This window comes from Dasypus novemcinctus, chromosome 3 (genome assembly GCF_030445035.2).
Source record: "Dasypus novemcinctus isolate mDasNov1 chromosome 3, mDasNov1.1.hap2, whole genome shotgun sequence".
Taxonomy (NCBI): domain Eukaryota; kingdom Metazoa; phylum Chordata; class Mammalia; order Cingulata; family Dasypodidae; genus Dasypus; species Dasypus novemcinctus.
In genome coordinates this window covers 120,007,539-120,024,343 of record NC_080675.1, presented here as the reverse complement: position 1 = coordinate 120,024,343, position 16,805 = coordinate 120,007,539, and the positions used below count along the sequence as shown (strand labels likewise).

The following is a 16,805-nucleotide window of genomic DNA, read 5'->3' as shown; positions in this document are numbered from 1 at the left end:
TTTCCACAATTGTTTAACTTTCACTATTACATACGTTCAGGTGTTTCAACTTTATTTTTTTAAACCAACAGAGTAAGGCATATCTTTTTGTATACAAACCTTTGTTATGTTTTTTAGTTGTTTGCTTTAAATATTCTGAGGTAGATTTGCAGGTTCTTAATGGGTGCCCATTTAATCAGTATTATCAAATTGTTTTCCAAAGAATTATAGAACAGCATTATAATGTATTTAACATCAGTGTCTTGATTCCCCATTTGCAAAATGGGGATAATGATGGCACCAACTTCATGAGCTTAGCCTGAATTTCTGGCATAATGTAAACATTCAGTGGGCAGATTTTATTTGATAGACCTAAGCATGTATTATTTTACTGTACCTTTTTCTGGTTATTATATTGTAAAGTATTGTAATATATTTCAAATGTATGGATGGAAAAATAAAATAATGATGAGTCATGTAGCTATCGTGCCATATTTGTTTTAGAAATTTTCTCTTTAAAAATCTAAAATTTAACAGTAAAATTTAAGATCCCCTCTCCTTCCTACTGCCACCTTCCACGATATACCTAACCCAGAGAAAACTTAAGAATTCAGTGTTGGTCACTAAGGTTTTTATAATTTTACTACCCATTTATATATTCATGATTTATGGAAACACATAATATTGTTTACATGGAATTGTTTTTCTGGCTTTAAAACTTGTTGAGAATGACATCATATTGTACATATTCAGCAACTTGGTATTTTGGGTTTAATATTGTTTTTGAGATTCATCTGTGTTAATTGATGTAGCTCTGGTTCCTTCATTTTAACTGCTAATGCCACATTTTCTCAATTTTCCTGATTTCTGCAGGTTATTCTTATTTTTATTACAATACTGCAATGAATATTCTTGTTTATATATATGTGTGAGAGTTTCTTAGTTATATATACCTGGAAGTGGAAATCTTGGCTCATAGGTAATGGACACCTAAACTTTACTTGGTATTGCCAGATGCTCCTTGAAATGGTTGTATAGATTTATGCCACACACAGTGATTTTTGATATTTTTCCATTTCTTTAAATCCTCAGGAATCTTTGAGTTAAATGTTGTCATTCCATTTGTTTTTTTTTTTTAAAGATTTTTAAAAATTTCTCTTCCCTTCCCCTCCCCCACCCCAGTTGTCTGTTCTCTGTGTCCATTTGCTGCGTGTTCTTTTTGTCCACTTCTGTCAGCAGCACAGGAATCTGTGTTTTTTTGTGTGTGTGTCATCTTGCTGTGTCACCTCTCTGTGTGTGCGGCGCCATTCCTGGGCAGGCTGAACTTCTTTTGCGCTGGGCGGCCCTCCTTACGGGGCTCCCTCCTTGCGCGTGGGGCTCCCCTACATGGCACGGCACTCCTTGCGCACATCAGCGCTGTGCGTGGGCCAGCTCCACATGGGTCAAGGAGGCCTGGGGTTTGAACTGTGGACCTCCCATGTGGTAGACGGACACCCTCCGCTTCCCTTGTCATTCCATTTGAATTTGGATTTTCTGGGTCAGTTTTCTGGTTATTTGTGAGATTTAACAACTTTTCATATGATTATTTGCTTAATATTAATATATGTATAACAGTTTATTTGGTTTAATATTTGCCTGTTACATTTTTCCCAATCCTTTTATTATATTAAAAGTTTTATATATAGAATTAGATTTTTAAAAAATCAGTCTGACATTCTTTTCCATGAAATTGAGTTTAGTTTATTCACATTTATTGGTTTGTTTTGATTATCATTCTATTTGTGTTTTAATTTTCTATTTTTTAAAAATACTTTCGTCTTTTCTTTTTAGTGATTATCCTGGATATTTTAATATGTCTACTTAGAAGTTTGAAGTTAATATAATTATTCTCTTAGTGAATAGTAAAGTGACCTTCATATACTTTAATTCTGATCACCTCCCTCCTTAATTATATGCTAATTCCCATTACGTAGTTTAGCTCTATGTTGTTTGTTATTAATCCTGTAAGTTAGACATTCTTTACCATTTTTTTGACTTAGCATTTTTCTGTATTTGCAGGCTCTGGCATAAATTTTTTCCCCCTGAAGTATATCTTTCAGAAGATCTTTTAATGAAAGTCTTTTTGTTAGTAAATTCTTTCAATTTTGGTTCATCTATAAATGTCTTGAGAGCTAGTTTCAGCAGTTATGTAGTTTAAGATAGTTATTTTCTCTCAGCACTTTAAGAATATTCCATAGTCTTTTGTCTACCATTGGTGATCTTAAGTCAGATGTCAGTCAAAATGTCTTTTCTTTATGTGTAATCTATGTTTTTTGCGTAGCTGATTTTAAGAGCTTTTTCTTTGGCATGCAGTTTTACTGTTTATTGGACTTTCACAATCTGAGAGTTCAGTTATTTTTTTAACATGAATTCTGGGGAATTCTAAGCCATATGTCTTTGGATATTGTCCATATATTTTTTTCCTTTGTAGGCTTCTCTCCTTCCCACAAGTTAGCCTTCTCACTCAGTATCATCTTTCGAGGTGCTGGCTTTATGCAAGGGATTCCAATCTACTTTTCCCCTATTAATACTCTTAATATTTATTTAGATAAAAATAAGCATCCTATTATATTGCATATCCATTCTTTTCAGAATGTACATTTTAATATATTATTCTCTAAATATGAACTTATATAATAAGACTTGACAGAATTAGACTTTGATAGAATTAGTTTGTTTCAGTGAAGTTAATCATAATAGCCCTTCCACTCCTTTCTATTTTTCCCTCTTTTTCTTCTTCCCTTTGCTCAAATTATTATAACTTGACAAGTGGAAACCTTCTCATTTCCTATTAAAAATGCCTTAGATATTCTTACTTTTTTGTAAAAATAAGATTTCCCAGATATATTCTGATTTTTCCTGACCTAAGGAAACAGTCTGCCTTCAAGGAGTCCTGGTTCCTTTTAGTAACCACTTACATCAGATGAAAACATGGGTGCTACATGTACACGTGAGCCTTGGTGAAGGTGAGAAGTGCTATTGTTTCTAGTTAGACCATATTTAGGGACTGAGTTGAAAAATATATTTCCCTTAAAGTTAGGAAGTCATGATGTACTTTCCAATTTAATATAACATACTGCTGTGCTTGTTTTAAAGAAATATATTAGTAATATATGGTTTTCTCAGCCCTTAAGATGTTCTCATACATTGACTAGCAAGAACTTTAAAACCATATTCAGATGTTGTAGAGTAAAAAAAATCATACTCATATGTTATACCATTTTAAAGTTATCAGATTTTCTCTCACAGTCTGTTTTCCACTAACTTAAGCATTTTAAGAAAAGTAGTAAGAATTTTGGATTTAAAGACAGAAGGCATCAATACTGGTGTTAGAGACAAGGCATCAGTACTAGTCAGAACTTAATTATATAGGAAAATGACATTGAGCTTGTAACTTTGAGGTCTCAAAAATGTCCTCATCTTGTGGATAAATAGTTGTGAAATCACTTATGGTATCATATGAATGTTAAGAAATACTTAGTACGATGTTAAAACTAGGTAATGTCACATTTGCTTCATTATGTTTTCATGGTTGTTGATTTTTCATATTGATTTGAACCATCTTAAAAGTAATTCCTAAAATTTTAATTAGTTCTACAGATTTGGGCAAAATGCTCATTTTCAGATATGTATGCCATCTATGAGGTGATATAATAAAAGTTTCTCTTGGTGCTTCATTAGGCCTTTTTGGTGTGCCTTTAAGTAGGGTATGAGATGGACCTGCTTCCATGAACACTTTTCATTAATAACAGTATTGTAGTGGGGTTTCACCGTGCTATTTTCTCAATGAAAATGAGAGTAAGTGCTCTTATTTACAACAGACATAATAGCTTTTTTTATTTTAGTGCCAGTTAGCAATATATGGTCTTGATAATCTTTTTCATATATATAATTTTATTTTTTTAAAAGATACTTCGATTACACAGAATGTTACACAAAAAAATATAAGGGATTCCCTTAAGCCCCACTCCCCACACTTCCTACCCTTCCTCACATTAACAACTTCTTTCATTAGTATGGTACATTCATTGCAATCAATGAACACATTTGGAGCATTGCCACTAAGCATGGATTATAGTTTACACTCTCTCCCACTCAATTCTTTTTTAGTTTTTTTTCCTCCTGTTCTTTTCCTCTCCCACTTAATTCTGTAGGTTATGGCATGATATATAATGGCCTGTATCTGTCATTGCAATGTCACTCAGAACAATCCCAAGTCCTGAAAATGTCCCCATATTAACTTCTTTTTCCCTCTCCCTGCCTTGGACACCTCCAGTGACCCTCTCCACATCAATGATAACATTTCTTCCATTGCTAGAATCCCAATAAGTCTATAGTAGAATACTAGTAAGTCTACTCTAATCTCTATTTTATTCCCCAATCCTGAGGATTCTGGGATGTTGATTCCTACTCTACCTCTAATTAAGGGGAAACCTTCATCCCATTATGGATGATGGATGGGACTCCCTTGCTTGCAGTTGTAGACTCTCTCGGTTCCTTGGTATGGTGGTTGTCCATCCTCACATCCTTGTTAGTTGTCCTGGGTGGGTCCAGTGAACTGGAGGGTAGGTGTTGCAACTCTGCTGAGGCTCAGGGCCCAGCTGGCACATGGACAGCTCAAAGATTCAAGTCTCTTGAGTATACACTTACCAACTCTAGCACCAACTATAGGTTCAAATGGAAGGGTCAGAAGAGGCACCTGTAGAGATGTCACAGCTGACCCCAACTCTGTCACACTTGTGAACACAGACTCCAAAGTAGGGCCTACTGGTGAGGCACCAAACTCCAGAGCTATCTTCCATGACTGTAGGTATCTCCAGAACCCTCAGGAGTCCCACTATTTGGGGTAGTATCTACTTTGGCAGACTGTGAGATCCTGCTGAGACATAGCTCATAAGCGTTACCTCTAGGATGACCTCCTGACTCACTTTGAACTCTCTTAGCCATATAAACTCATTTGTCTTTACCTTTCGCCCCTTTTATTCAAGGTCTTTTTCCAGTTGCATTGCTTGTTGGTGTTTGGTAGTAATCCCTCGGTGCCAGGGAAGCTCATCCCTGGGAGTCATGTCCTTCCCTGTGGGGAAGGTAATGCATTTATATGCTGAATTTGGCTTAGAGAGGGGCCACATTTGAGCAATATGGAGGCTCTCAGGAGGTAACTCTTAGGCAGGCTACAGCACTAGGTTAAGCTGCAATTTCAAAGCAAAGGCTCAAAAGTATAATTATCAATATCAAGGGCCCACCAATGGACCATCCTCCTTCACTAGTCATTACCCTGCACTTGAAGGATTGTTGCTATTCCATTGGAGAAAGCAGCAGAGCTCCCCAGGATGGGAATTCAGTATTCTTTTTGGTATTGTGTGAATCTCCACCCACTGTGACAATGCCCCATGAACATTTGGACACATTTATATACCTTATATGTATGCCTTGGTGAACTTCCTCCCATGTTTGAAAATGTTATTTGTGTTTTAGGTGGTCTTGGAGGCATTGGAATGGGACTTGGTCCAGGTGGACAGCCTATTAGTGCCAGCCAGTTAAACATAGGTGGTGTAATGGGAAGTTTAGGTCCAAGCGGTGAGTATGCTTACTTTCTTAGTTTATTTTTAAATGATTCATTTGCTAAATAGTAAAGCTTGCATTCAGTAGTCTAAAGTGCCTTTTAAAGGACTCTATTATAGTTAGATATTTAGGTCTTCACTTTATCTGAAAAAGAAAGGAAACCTTGAGAGCAAAGTTTATGTGAGAGAAGGTGGGCAAAGGCCAGGTTTCCTTTGAGTCCAGCTGTGCTGTAGCAGGCTTTTTAGCACTGTGGATTTTTTTTTTTAATCATTTTATTTTTTTCTTCCTCTTCTCCCTCTCCCCCACCCTGCTGTTTTTTTTTTAAGATTTATTTTATTTATTTCTCTCCCCTGTCCCTCCTCCCACCACCAGTTATCTGTTCTCTGTGTCCATTTGCTGTGTGTTCTTCTTTGTCCGCTTCTGTTGTTGTCAGTGGCACGGGAATCTGTGTTTCTTTTTGTTGCGTCATCTTGTCGTGTCAGCTCTCCATGTGTGCAGCACCATTCCTGGGCAGGCTGCACTTTTCTTTCGCGCTGGGCGACTCTCCTTACGGGGCGCACTCCTTGTGCGTAGGGCTCCCCTACGTGGGGGACACCCCTGCGTGGCAGGCACTCCTTGCGCACATCAGCACTGCACATAGGCCAGCTCCACACGGGTCAAGGAGGCCCGGGGTTTGAACTGTGGACCTCCCATGTGGTAGACGGATGCCCTAACCACTAGGCCAAGTCCGCTTCCCAAGCACTGTGGATTTTGAGATGTCTTTAAGGCAAGAGGAGACTACTTATCATATTGCCCTTGTATTTCATAGATATATCATATTTGTGGAATGACTGAGGTGTAACCATTATCACAATCAACTTACATTTTTCTGTCCGATTAGGAAGGTAGCTTTTCATGTCATTTGGCTTCTTACCTGGACTTGTAGTTTATCTTTGAATGTCAGTTTTCAAGCTTTTTGTTCCCAGTGCCCACTTATACCCTTAAAAATTGTTGAGGGTTCCACAGTTTCACTGTTTAGGTGATTTTATCAATATTTACTATATTACTAATTAAAACTGAGAAAAACATTATAAATATATTAAAGAGTAACAATAAATTACATACATGTTAACATAAATATCACTAAGAAAAAATAAGCTGTATTTAAAAAAAAAATTTGTGAGATGTGGCACTGTTTTACCTTTTTGCAAATCTCTTTGATATTTGTCTTAATAGTCATGTTACTATATCTGCTTCTGAGTTTAGTTTGTTGCAGTATCACACAGCATGTAGTCTCTTAAAAATGCCACCTTACACTCAATGAGAAAATGAGAATAAAGTAGTCAAATTATGTCTTGTTATGAAAATAGTTTTGGACTTTTGGACACTTAATCTCTGGATACATGTACTGAGAACTGGTGTTTTAACTGATGCACTATTAAATACTATCAGATTTCTGCTTTTGTTGAGATGCTATTGCCACATTTTTAATTATGAGAATGTTTATGGTAATCATGCTGATCCAAACAGATGGAGATTTCCTTCCTTACTCCTAGGCCGGCATATCCCTCCAGTCCCCTAAACAGATCTCTCTTTTTTTGAGGTACTGGGGATTAAACCTGGACCTTGTGTATAGAAAGCAGGTGCTCAACCATTGAGCTATACCTGTTCCTGACTTTTTTTTTTTTTTAACTGCTCCTTAGCTTCCATGTTTAGAGTACTTCATACTTACTGGCTTGATCTCTAAATATGCTATAGATATGTTTCTATGTCTGTGCTGTGAATAAAGAAACCTGTGGTAGTTTTGTGTTCTGCCAAAAAAATAAAAATAATGATTATCTAGTCCTAGATATTCTCTCATGGAATATTGTAGGAGTAACCAGTGCCTTTTGTTTTCTTATGTAATACATGTTCAAAGAGGCCATTTTGAAGTTTTGCAGCTAGACAGCTGCCGTGCATGGCACTTTAAACCATCCCTCCTGCACCTTGCTTCTACTCTGTGTTGGTTAGACTATTGGTATCTATTTTGCTGTACTGCATAACGTCATTCATTAATCATGATAATAAGGTTTACTGAAAGTACATACTATGTATTTTATTTGAGGTATGGGAATGGATGGTCCAGGTTTTGGAGGAATGAATAGAATTGGAGGAGGTATGTATAAGCATTTTATTTTTTTGTGTGTACCATCACCATTTTTTAATAAACTAGAAATCATGTGGAGGAATTCCAAGGGAAAAATGTCATGGTATGTTTCCTAAAGACTGATAGCAAAATTGAGTCTGGTTTATACTTAAGGAAATATGGAAAAAGATGTTTAAAGAAGTAACTGTGCAAGGTAGGGTGGATAAAAAGCTTACCGGTGACTCTTAACATTCACAAAATGTAACATTCCATTATAAAACTATCAGATCTCATAATTAAACTTTATTCCATAGGAATTGGGTTCGGTGGCCTGGAAGCAATGAGTACCATGGGAGGATTTGGGGGAGTTGGCCGAATGGGAGGTAGGTAAATATACACAATGGAATCTTTAAACTACGTTTAGTTTTCCCTATTATTAAAATTTTCTCCCCTTCCTGTAGGAAATGGGTGCTGTAGAAATTTTGAGAGGGCATATGGGCACTAGAGGGATAGGGACTGGTATGGCAGGAGTGGGAATGATATGTGTGGCATATGAGGTAAGTTAGGTAAATCACAATTTTCTTTGTATGTGTGACTTTTGCCTTTCAGCTTAGTTGTATTCCTAAATGATTTCTCTTTTATCAGTATACTTTAAAAAGGTTTACTTTATTGTAATCTTTTCAGAGCTATACCGTGGTGCGATGACTAGTAGCATGGAGAGAGATTTTGGACGTGGTGATATTGGAATAAATCGAGGCTTTGGAGATTCCTTTGGTAGACTTGGTAGGGCTGCATACTTCTCCTTTTCTTGCAGGTTATATTGCTTAAAGTTTATTTTTCTCTCTTTTCGTGAGAAATTTGAATTTTATATTGGCTTCCTCAGTTTATTACCTGATGAAAACACCCTAGGGATTTTAATGTACTAACTCTCCTTTTCAGTATCTTACATATTTGAACCTTACTTCCAGAAGACTGTGATCTTTTTAGTTACTATACAACTTCTGAGTGTAGTGTCTTGGGAATTTTAAAGTATGATTATTTAAATTAATTAGTATGTTATTTTTCCGTCCTTGTTTAGGCAGTGCAATGATTGGAGGGTTTGCAGGAAGAATAGGAGCTTCTAACATGGGTCCAGTAGGATCTGGAATAAGTAGGTTTAAATTTTACTAGAATTTATTCAGTAATATTTCAGTGCTTGCAAAAAACTGCAGGAATAGCTTTTGTAGTGTAGTAATACCTTGTTCTTATATATTAATATGTCTTGTAATAATTCAGAGAAACTTTGATAGTTCTTGAGTTACGCTTTCTGTTTGAGCACTGAAATTTCTGAACTGTTATAATTTTATTTCTTTGACATTTCTAAACTAACATACGAGGGTTAACTATCAGCATATCCAAGAACATCCTTTCTAACTAAGCAATCTGAGGTTTTCTTTGATTATATGTCAGGAACAACTTTGACTCTAGCACCAACTTTGTTTCTTTCTTTAGTCTCTGTAACTGGCTGTTGGTGACTAGCTTATTTCATCTATGAATTACCACAGCTGTAACACTTTTAAACCACTGAGAATGAAGGCTAAGGATAAAAGAAGTGCTTATTTCCTCTCAAACATTTTTTCTTAAAAGAATAAAGAGTAGTTGAAACACTGGGGAATGTGGAATCTTTCCCATCTGTTTCTACTATCATATTTTTAAGCCTTATATTCTTCCCCCTTCCCCCCTCCCCCATCCTCGCACCCCCAAAACATGGTTTAGTTTTTGGCTTCTATTGCTTACTGAACAATGTCTCAATGAGCTCTTCCTACTTTATTGACATCTTTTAATTGATAAATTCCCACAAATAAAAAATACAGCATATGTGATCTAAGAGTAAATTCTAAAATTATGTCAGCTGAAGACATCTGCTTCCATTGTGCCTTGCTCCCCATTTTATTCCCTATCTCATTTTTTTTAGCCATGGCCATTTTCCTACTAATCCTAGTTTTCCTACCTTCCTCTGTTGCCTCATTATTTACACTTCTGTTTCCCTAAGTTTACATTTGTTACCCTATGTTAATTTTTAGAAGTTCTGTGTTTGGCAGTAGTAGGTATAAGAAAAAAGGGTAAGTTTTGAGAGTGGGTGGGATTGGTGTAAAGAGGTAGGATATAGGGTCAAAGCATAAGAAGGAAGCTGTGTTGAGCTAGGAGATAAATTCTTAAGCTCTGTGGCTAATGGCAAGTGACTCCATTTCTTCTTCCCTCCACAAATTCTGTATAGTATCAAGATAAGTTGTGTTTTTCCATGGTTATTGAATATTGAATTGATAAGAGAAGAAAAATTTTAAGGGAAACAGAAGTGAAGATTTTGAGGTAGAAGGTAAGGTAGGAAAGGAATATTACACTAGAGAGTATAAGAATAAAAACAATTGTAACATTAATGGATAAAATGATTGGTAGAGAATTTATGTAATTTATACGTGTTTTATTAATAGAGTTATAGAGATTTATATGTATGATATAGGGGTTGCAGTTAATGTTTCCCAGTTAACCAGATGAATACCAAATTAAATTTGGTCTTGGAAAATTCTTACATTGTCTATATGGAATTAATTTTGTTTATATATTATCTAATTACATGAATCAAGTAATTTTCTCTCCTCAGAACTGATTCTCTCCTTCCTCTTTCTCTCCTTTCTCCTCCTCTTTCTCCTTGTTTTTGAAACAAAAACACAAATCTCCCTAATTCTCCCTTCCCTCCCTGAAAATCCAGGTGGTGGAATGGGTGGCATGAACAGTATGACTGGAGGAATAGGGATGGGACTTGACCGGATGAGTTCCAGTTTTGATAGAATGGGACCAGGTATAGGAGCTGTACTGGAAAGAAGCATCGATATGGATCGAGGATTTTTATCGGGTCCAATGGGAAGTGGAATGAGAGAAAGAATAGGCTCCAAAGGCAACCAGATATTTGTCAGAAATGTAAGCAAATAAATGTAATGGATACCTAAAATTATTATTTTTTCTCGTATTCTGTGTTACTAATACCTCTTTTCATTCTAGCTGCCTTTTGACTTGACTTGGCAGAAACTAAAAGAGAAATTCAGTCAGTGTGGTAAGTATGCCAATGACAATGATATGTCGGCACTTATTTTGGAGAAAAAATTGGTTTAAAAATTTTTAAACACTGTGTTGAGACCTTTATTTTTCTAGATGCTTATTCCTGGATGGTGTGCCAGGTCTAAATCTGCTTCAAATAATTGAATGATTTTGTCATCCTCTCATTTAGTACAGTGCAAATTACTACTATATTATAAGGGTTGGGGTAGAGTCTGTGGTTGTCTTCTATGGATAAAGAAAGTGCTTATTTTATTGCCTGATTGTTAAGTTAATGTATTGTCAAGGTTTGTATTTATAAAGGTTTTTTTCTCATGAGAAATAGTAATGAATGGTATATTTACTTCCTTGTTTGTAGTATAGTGCAGGGCTTTATCAGTATGATTCACCAACATGCTGACATCCAAATGATGTGGAATTAATAGAGGAAATACAATATATTCTGTATTGCCTGAACAACACAGGAAACCCACTGCCAGGAATGCTTTAAATATATTTACATTGTGGTGGCCCTTCTAGTTTTTTTATAAACTTCTTTTGTAACCTTAATATATTTATCAGGTCTGTAGAAGATTAGGTAGTGTATTAGAGAACTTAACAAACTTATTTATTTTTACTATAAAATACCTAAAATTAGTAGGTGTCTCACCACTTTTCCGTGTGTGTGTGTGTGTGAGAGAGAGAGAGAGAGACATACATACATACATACATTGGGGCAATTACCATGGGTGGTACAATATAGATTTCCTGCTAGTGGTTTTCTGCTATTACAGAGAATCTCAGAGACTGTGTTCATAATAGTAAATTATGGAGGTAGCATATAATGACTGAAAGAAAGGGCTCAACCTTATAGAGTTAATGGCAAGCTAAGACTATTTGGAATATGTATTTAATATTTGAGTAAATGAAATGGCTAAGTTTAGTGTTTTCCCACAAAAATAGCCATTGTGGCCACTATTAGTTAATATTAGTATATCTACTTTTTTTTTTTTTTTAAAGATTTATTTATTTCTCTCCCCTTCCTCCTCACCCCCCCCCCCCCCCCAGTTGTCTGCTCTCTGTGTCTATTCTCTTTGTATTCTTCTGTGACCGCTTCTATCCTTAGCAGCAGCACCGGAAATCTGTGTTTCTTTTTGGTGCATCATCTTGCTGCATCAGCTTTCCGTGTGTGCTGCGCCATTCTTGGGCAGGCTGCGCTTTCTTTCGCACTGGGCAGCTCTCCTTACGGGGCACACATGGGGCTCCCCTACACGGGGGACACCCCTGCATGGCAGGGCACTCCTTGTGTGCATCAGTGCTGCATATGGACCGCTCCACATGGGTCAAGGAGGCCTGGGGTTTGAACTGCGGACCTCCCATATGGTAGGCAGACGCCATATCCATTGGGCCAAGTCCGCTTCCCAGTATATCTATTATGTTTTCCCCATACTTTGTACCCAACTCTAGTTTACCTTTTACTATCTTTTCATGTGTCATTTGGCCATTTGTATTTCCACTTTGGAAAAATGTCTATTTAGTTCTCTTATTTTTTAATTGGGTCGTTTGTTACTTTGTCATTAAGATTTATGATCTCTTTATATAACATGGCGCTCAATCCCTTAACAGATGCATGGTTTCCGACGATTTTTTTCCCATTTGGATAGGCTGCCTTTTTACTTTCTTGACAGTCTTTTGATGAACAAAATTGTTTAATTTTGAGGCAGTCCCGTTTATCTATTTTTTCCTTTTATTGCTCATGCTTTGGGTTTAAAGTCCAAGAAACCACCACCAACCACAGCATCTTGAAGATGTTTCCCTACATTTTCTTTTAGGAGTTTTATGGTTCTAGTTTTTATATTTATGTTCTTGATTTATTTTGAATTAATTTTCATATAAGGTATGAGATTAGGGTCCTATTTCTTTCTTTTAATATGGATATCTAGTTTTCCCAGCACCATTTTTTAAAGAGGTATTCTGACCCAGCTGAGTGGGTTTGACAGCCTTGTGAAGAATTGCTTGGCCATAGATGTGAGGGTCTGTTTCTGAACTCTCAGTTTGATTCATGTTGGTCGATCTGTCTTATCTTTCTTTTTTTTTCCTTCTATTTTTTTTTTAATGTTACATTCAAAAGATATAATAGGTCCCCACATAGCCCCCACCCCCCTCACCCCACTCCTCCCAAATCAACAACCTCTCATCATCATGGGACATTTGTTGCATTCGGTGAATACATTTTGGAGCACTGCTGCACCACATGGATAGTGGTTTACATTGTAGTGTACACTCTGCCCCATTCCACCCAGTGGGCCGTGGCAGGACTTACACTGTCCAGCATCTTTCCCTGCAGTACCACCCAGGACAACTCAAAGTCCTGAAAATGCCTCCACATATCTCTCCTTCCCTCTCCCTACCCTCAGCAGCTGCCGTGGCCACTTTCTCCACATCAGTGATACAGTTTCTTCCATTACTAATCAAAATAGTTCCATAGTAGAATATCAGTAAGTCCATTCTCATCCATACTCTCTTCCTCCATCCTGTGGACCCTGCCATGGTTATGTCCACTCCACCTCTTTATCGAGAGGGGGCTTAGATTCCACATGGATGATGGATGCAATTCTCCTACTTGCAGTTGTAGGCACTCTTGGCTCCCTGGTGTGGTGGGTGACCAGTACCATACTGTTTTTACTGCTGTAGCTGGATAATATTGCTTTAATGTCTGGAAGTGAGAGTCCTCCAACTTCTTTCTTCTTTTTAAATGTATTTTTGGCTATTCGAGGGTCCTTACCCTTCCAGATAAATTTGCTAATTGACTTTTCCAATTCTAAAAAGGGATATTGAAATTTTTTATTGGGATTGTGTTAAATCTGTATATCAGTTTGGATAGAATTTGATATCTTACTATTTCACTTACCACCCATGAATATGAAATACCCTTCCATTTATTATGATTATCATTGTTTTCTTTCAGCAGTGCTTTTATTGTTTTCTGAATACGGGTCCTTTATGCCCTTGGTTAAATTTACTCCTCAATGTTTCATTCTTTTAGTTGTTAATATAAGTGGAAATTTTTTTCTTCCTCCTCAGATTGCTCATTAGTAGTGTATAGAAACCCTATTGATTTTTGTTATCCTCCCACTTTGCTGAAATCATCTATGAGTTCTAATAGTTTCATTGTGGATTTTCTAAGTATAGGATCATATCATCAGCAAATAATGAAAATTTTGCTTTTTCCTTTCTTATTTGGGAGCGATTTATTTATTTCTGAGGTACCAGGGATTGACCCTGGTGCTTAACCAGTGACCTACACCTGCTCCCTTGGATGCCTTTTAATTCTTTTTCTTTCCTAATTGCTCTAGCTAGAACTTCTAGCACAGCATTGAATAACAGTGGGGAGAGTGGGCATCCTTGACTTGTTCCTGGTCTTAGTGGGGAAGCTTTCAGTTTTTGTCCATTGAGTACAATGTTAGCTATGGGTTTTTTATATATGGACTTTATACTATTGAAAGTTTCCTTTTATTCTTATCTTAGAGTGTTTTTTGTGAAGAAAGTTGTTGTATTTTGTTAAATCCCTTTTCTGCAGTAATCGAGGGACTCATGGTTTTTTTTCATTTTATTAATGTGGTGTTTTATACTTACTTTCTTATGTTGAACCATACGTGCATACCTGGTATAAAGCCCACTTTATTGTGATGTATAATTTTTTTAAGTGTTTTTTGGATTTGATTAGCAGATATTTTTTTGAGGATTTTTGCATCATACTCATTGATGAAATTGGTTTATGATTTTTTTTGTGCTCTCTTTATTTGGCTTTGTTATTAGAGTGATGCTAGCTTCATAGAATGAGTTTGGTAGCATTCATCCTGTTCAGTTTTTTTGAAGAATATGAGCAAGATTGGTATTAGATATTTAAATGATTGGTAGACTTCATCTGTGAAGTTGTCTGGTCCAGGACTTTTCATTTTTGGAAAGTTGTTGATGACTGTGTCAGATTCTTTACTTGTGATTAGTTTGTTGAGATATTCTGTTTCTTCTAGGGTTAGTGTGATATGGTCATGTGTTTCTAGAAATTTGTCCATTTCATTAATGTTGTCTAGTTTGTTGGCATACAGTTGTTCATAGTATCCTCTAATGATCTCTTTTATTTCTGCTGGGTAGGTGAATTTCACCTTTCTCATTTTTTATTTTATTTGCATTTCTCTTTTTTCTTTGTTAATCTAGCTAAGAGTTTTATCAGTTTTGTTGATCTTCTCAAACCACCTTTGGTTCTGTTGGTTTCACTGTTTTTATTTTCTCCATTTCATTATTTCTGCTATAGTCTTTATTATTTCTTTACTTCTGCTTGCTTTGGGATTGGTTTGAAGTTCTTTTTCTAATTCCTTCACATGTGCAGTTAGGTCTATGATTTTAGCTTGCTCTTCTTAATACAAGCATTGAGGGCTGCAAATTTCCCTCTTAACACTGCCATTGTTGTATCCCATAATTTTTTGTATGTTGTATTCTTGTTTTCTTTTGTCTTGAGGTATTTAATGATTTCTCTTGTAATGTCTTCTTTAACCCACTGATTATTTAAGTGTATTGTTTAATCTTCATATATTTGTGAATTTTCCCTTTTTCTGCATGTTATTTCCAACTTTATTCCACTACGATCAGAGAAGGTGTTTTGTGTAATGTCTGAGATCTGACTTATGTCACAACATATGGTCTATTCAGAAGAACGATCCATGAGCATTTGAGGAGAATGTATATCCTGCTGTTTTGAGATGTAATGCTCTGTAAATGTCTATTAGATCTAGTTTATCGTATTATTCAAGGGCATGTATCTTTAAAAAGGCTGATGATTTGATTAGAGAATCCCAAATATATAAATAAACTGACCCATTCAGAGCTGGACCTCACATTAGTTCACCTTGTGCTAATAAAGTCAAATGGGCATCGTCTTTGAACCTTGCTCCCATATTATTTATATAATCCAGCTGTATTCTGGCTTTCTGCTGCAGAATAATGCAAGTCTATTACATTTTAGAATTGCAGCCGAAAGAAAGCCCCTTCTCAACTATTCCTGCTATAAACCATGTAAACAAATACAACTTTGTTTCATAAATTTCCATTAAATAATATTCCTATGTCAGTGTACATATCAGCTGTGTTGAAAATAGCCACCTGTAGTAGATTTTTTAAATTAAAGCATTTGCTGCATCAAGCATGACGAATGGACTTTAACTCTAGAATAACTTCAGGAAAAATAAAGTAGTAACAGTGTAATATATGAGGAACATTCATTGATAGTCATTCATTTTCTTTTGTTTGTAAAGAAACACCAGAACTGCTTTTGTCCCTTAAGTCATATCTGCTTTTTCATGATAGAATATCTGGTCTTCCTTTTTCTCCTGGGGTTATTTTAACTTTTCTCTTAGGCAATTGATGTTATTGAACTATTTATTAATACCTGAATTTGGTCTGTTTTTAGAAATGCTTTTATATTAGCACTTCCAAATTATATCCCACAAAATATTAATAACTTATATTAAGTGAAGTCAAAAGGTTTCTTTTACTGTGGGATAAGTCATTTTTATTACTAGTATAGATAACACCTATTAGGAGTTAATAGGAAGGTAGTTGAAGTCAGAGCTCTTTTTTTTTTTATATTACATAGAAGTAATGTATTACAAAGAAGTAAATTTAATGTTATGAAGTATATCTTAACACATGAAGTAAAAGCCTTACTGATAAGTACCCAGCTCTCACGTAAAAGAAGATTTTATATGTGATACTCTTTTGATTGTTAGTATAAAATAAGAAACTAGGAAAAGTTTCAATCTTCAGTTAAACCTTACATAAAGTCACAGAACTATGGGACTAGAAAAGAGAGGAAAATAGAAATTTACCATCTCATCTACACATTTGGAAGTAATTTTGGAAGGCCACTGAGTACAGCTGAGAAAATCATACCTAAGAGATAATGAAACAGTCTTAGTTAAATATTTAAACGAGTAAGAAAAGCAAACGGAGTAACATTTCTAAAACTAACCACCTAATTTCTGAAAGGCTA

General features: G+C 35.9%; 1 protein-coding gene across 1 annotated transcript in view; it reads left to right on the top strand.

Annotated features, from left to right (window-relative positions):
- MYEF2 (myelin expression factor 2) overlaps positions 1 to 16,805 on the top strand; it is a 52,380-nt gene that overhangs the window by 13,883 nt on the left and 21,692 nt on the right. Inside the window, exons 10-16 of the mRNA XM_004448083.4 lie at positions 5,494 to 5,595; positions 7,664 to 7,714; positions 7,999 to 8,067; positions 8,369 to 8,467; positions 8,763 to 8,834; positions 10,434 to 10,642; positions 10,724 to 10,775. Coding sequence (XP_004448140.1) covers positions 5,494 to 5,595; positions 7,664 to 7,714; positions 7,999 to 8,067; positions 8,369 to 8,467; positions 8,763 to 8,834; positions 10,434 to 10,642; positions 10,724 to 10,775 — 654 coding nt within the window. The remainder of the gene's footprint in view (positions 1 to 5,493; positions 5,596 to 7,663; positions 7,715 to 7,998; positions 8,068 to 8,368; positions 8,468 to 8,762; positions 8,835 to 10,433; positions 10,643 to 10,723; positions 10,776 to 16,805) is intronic.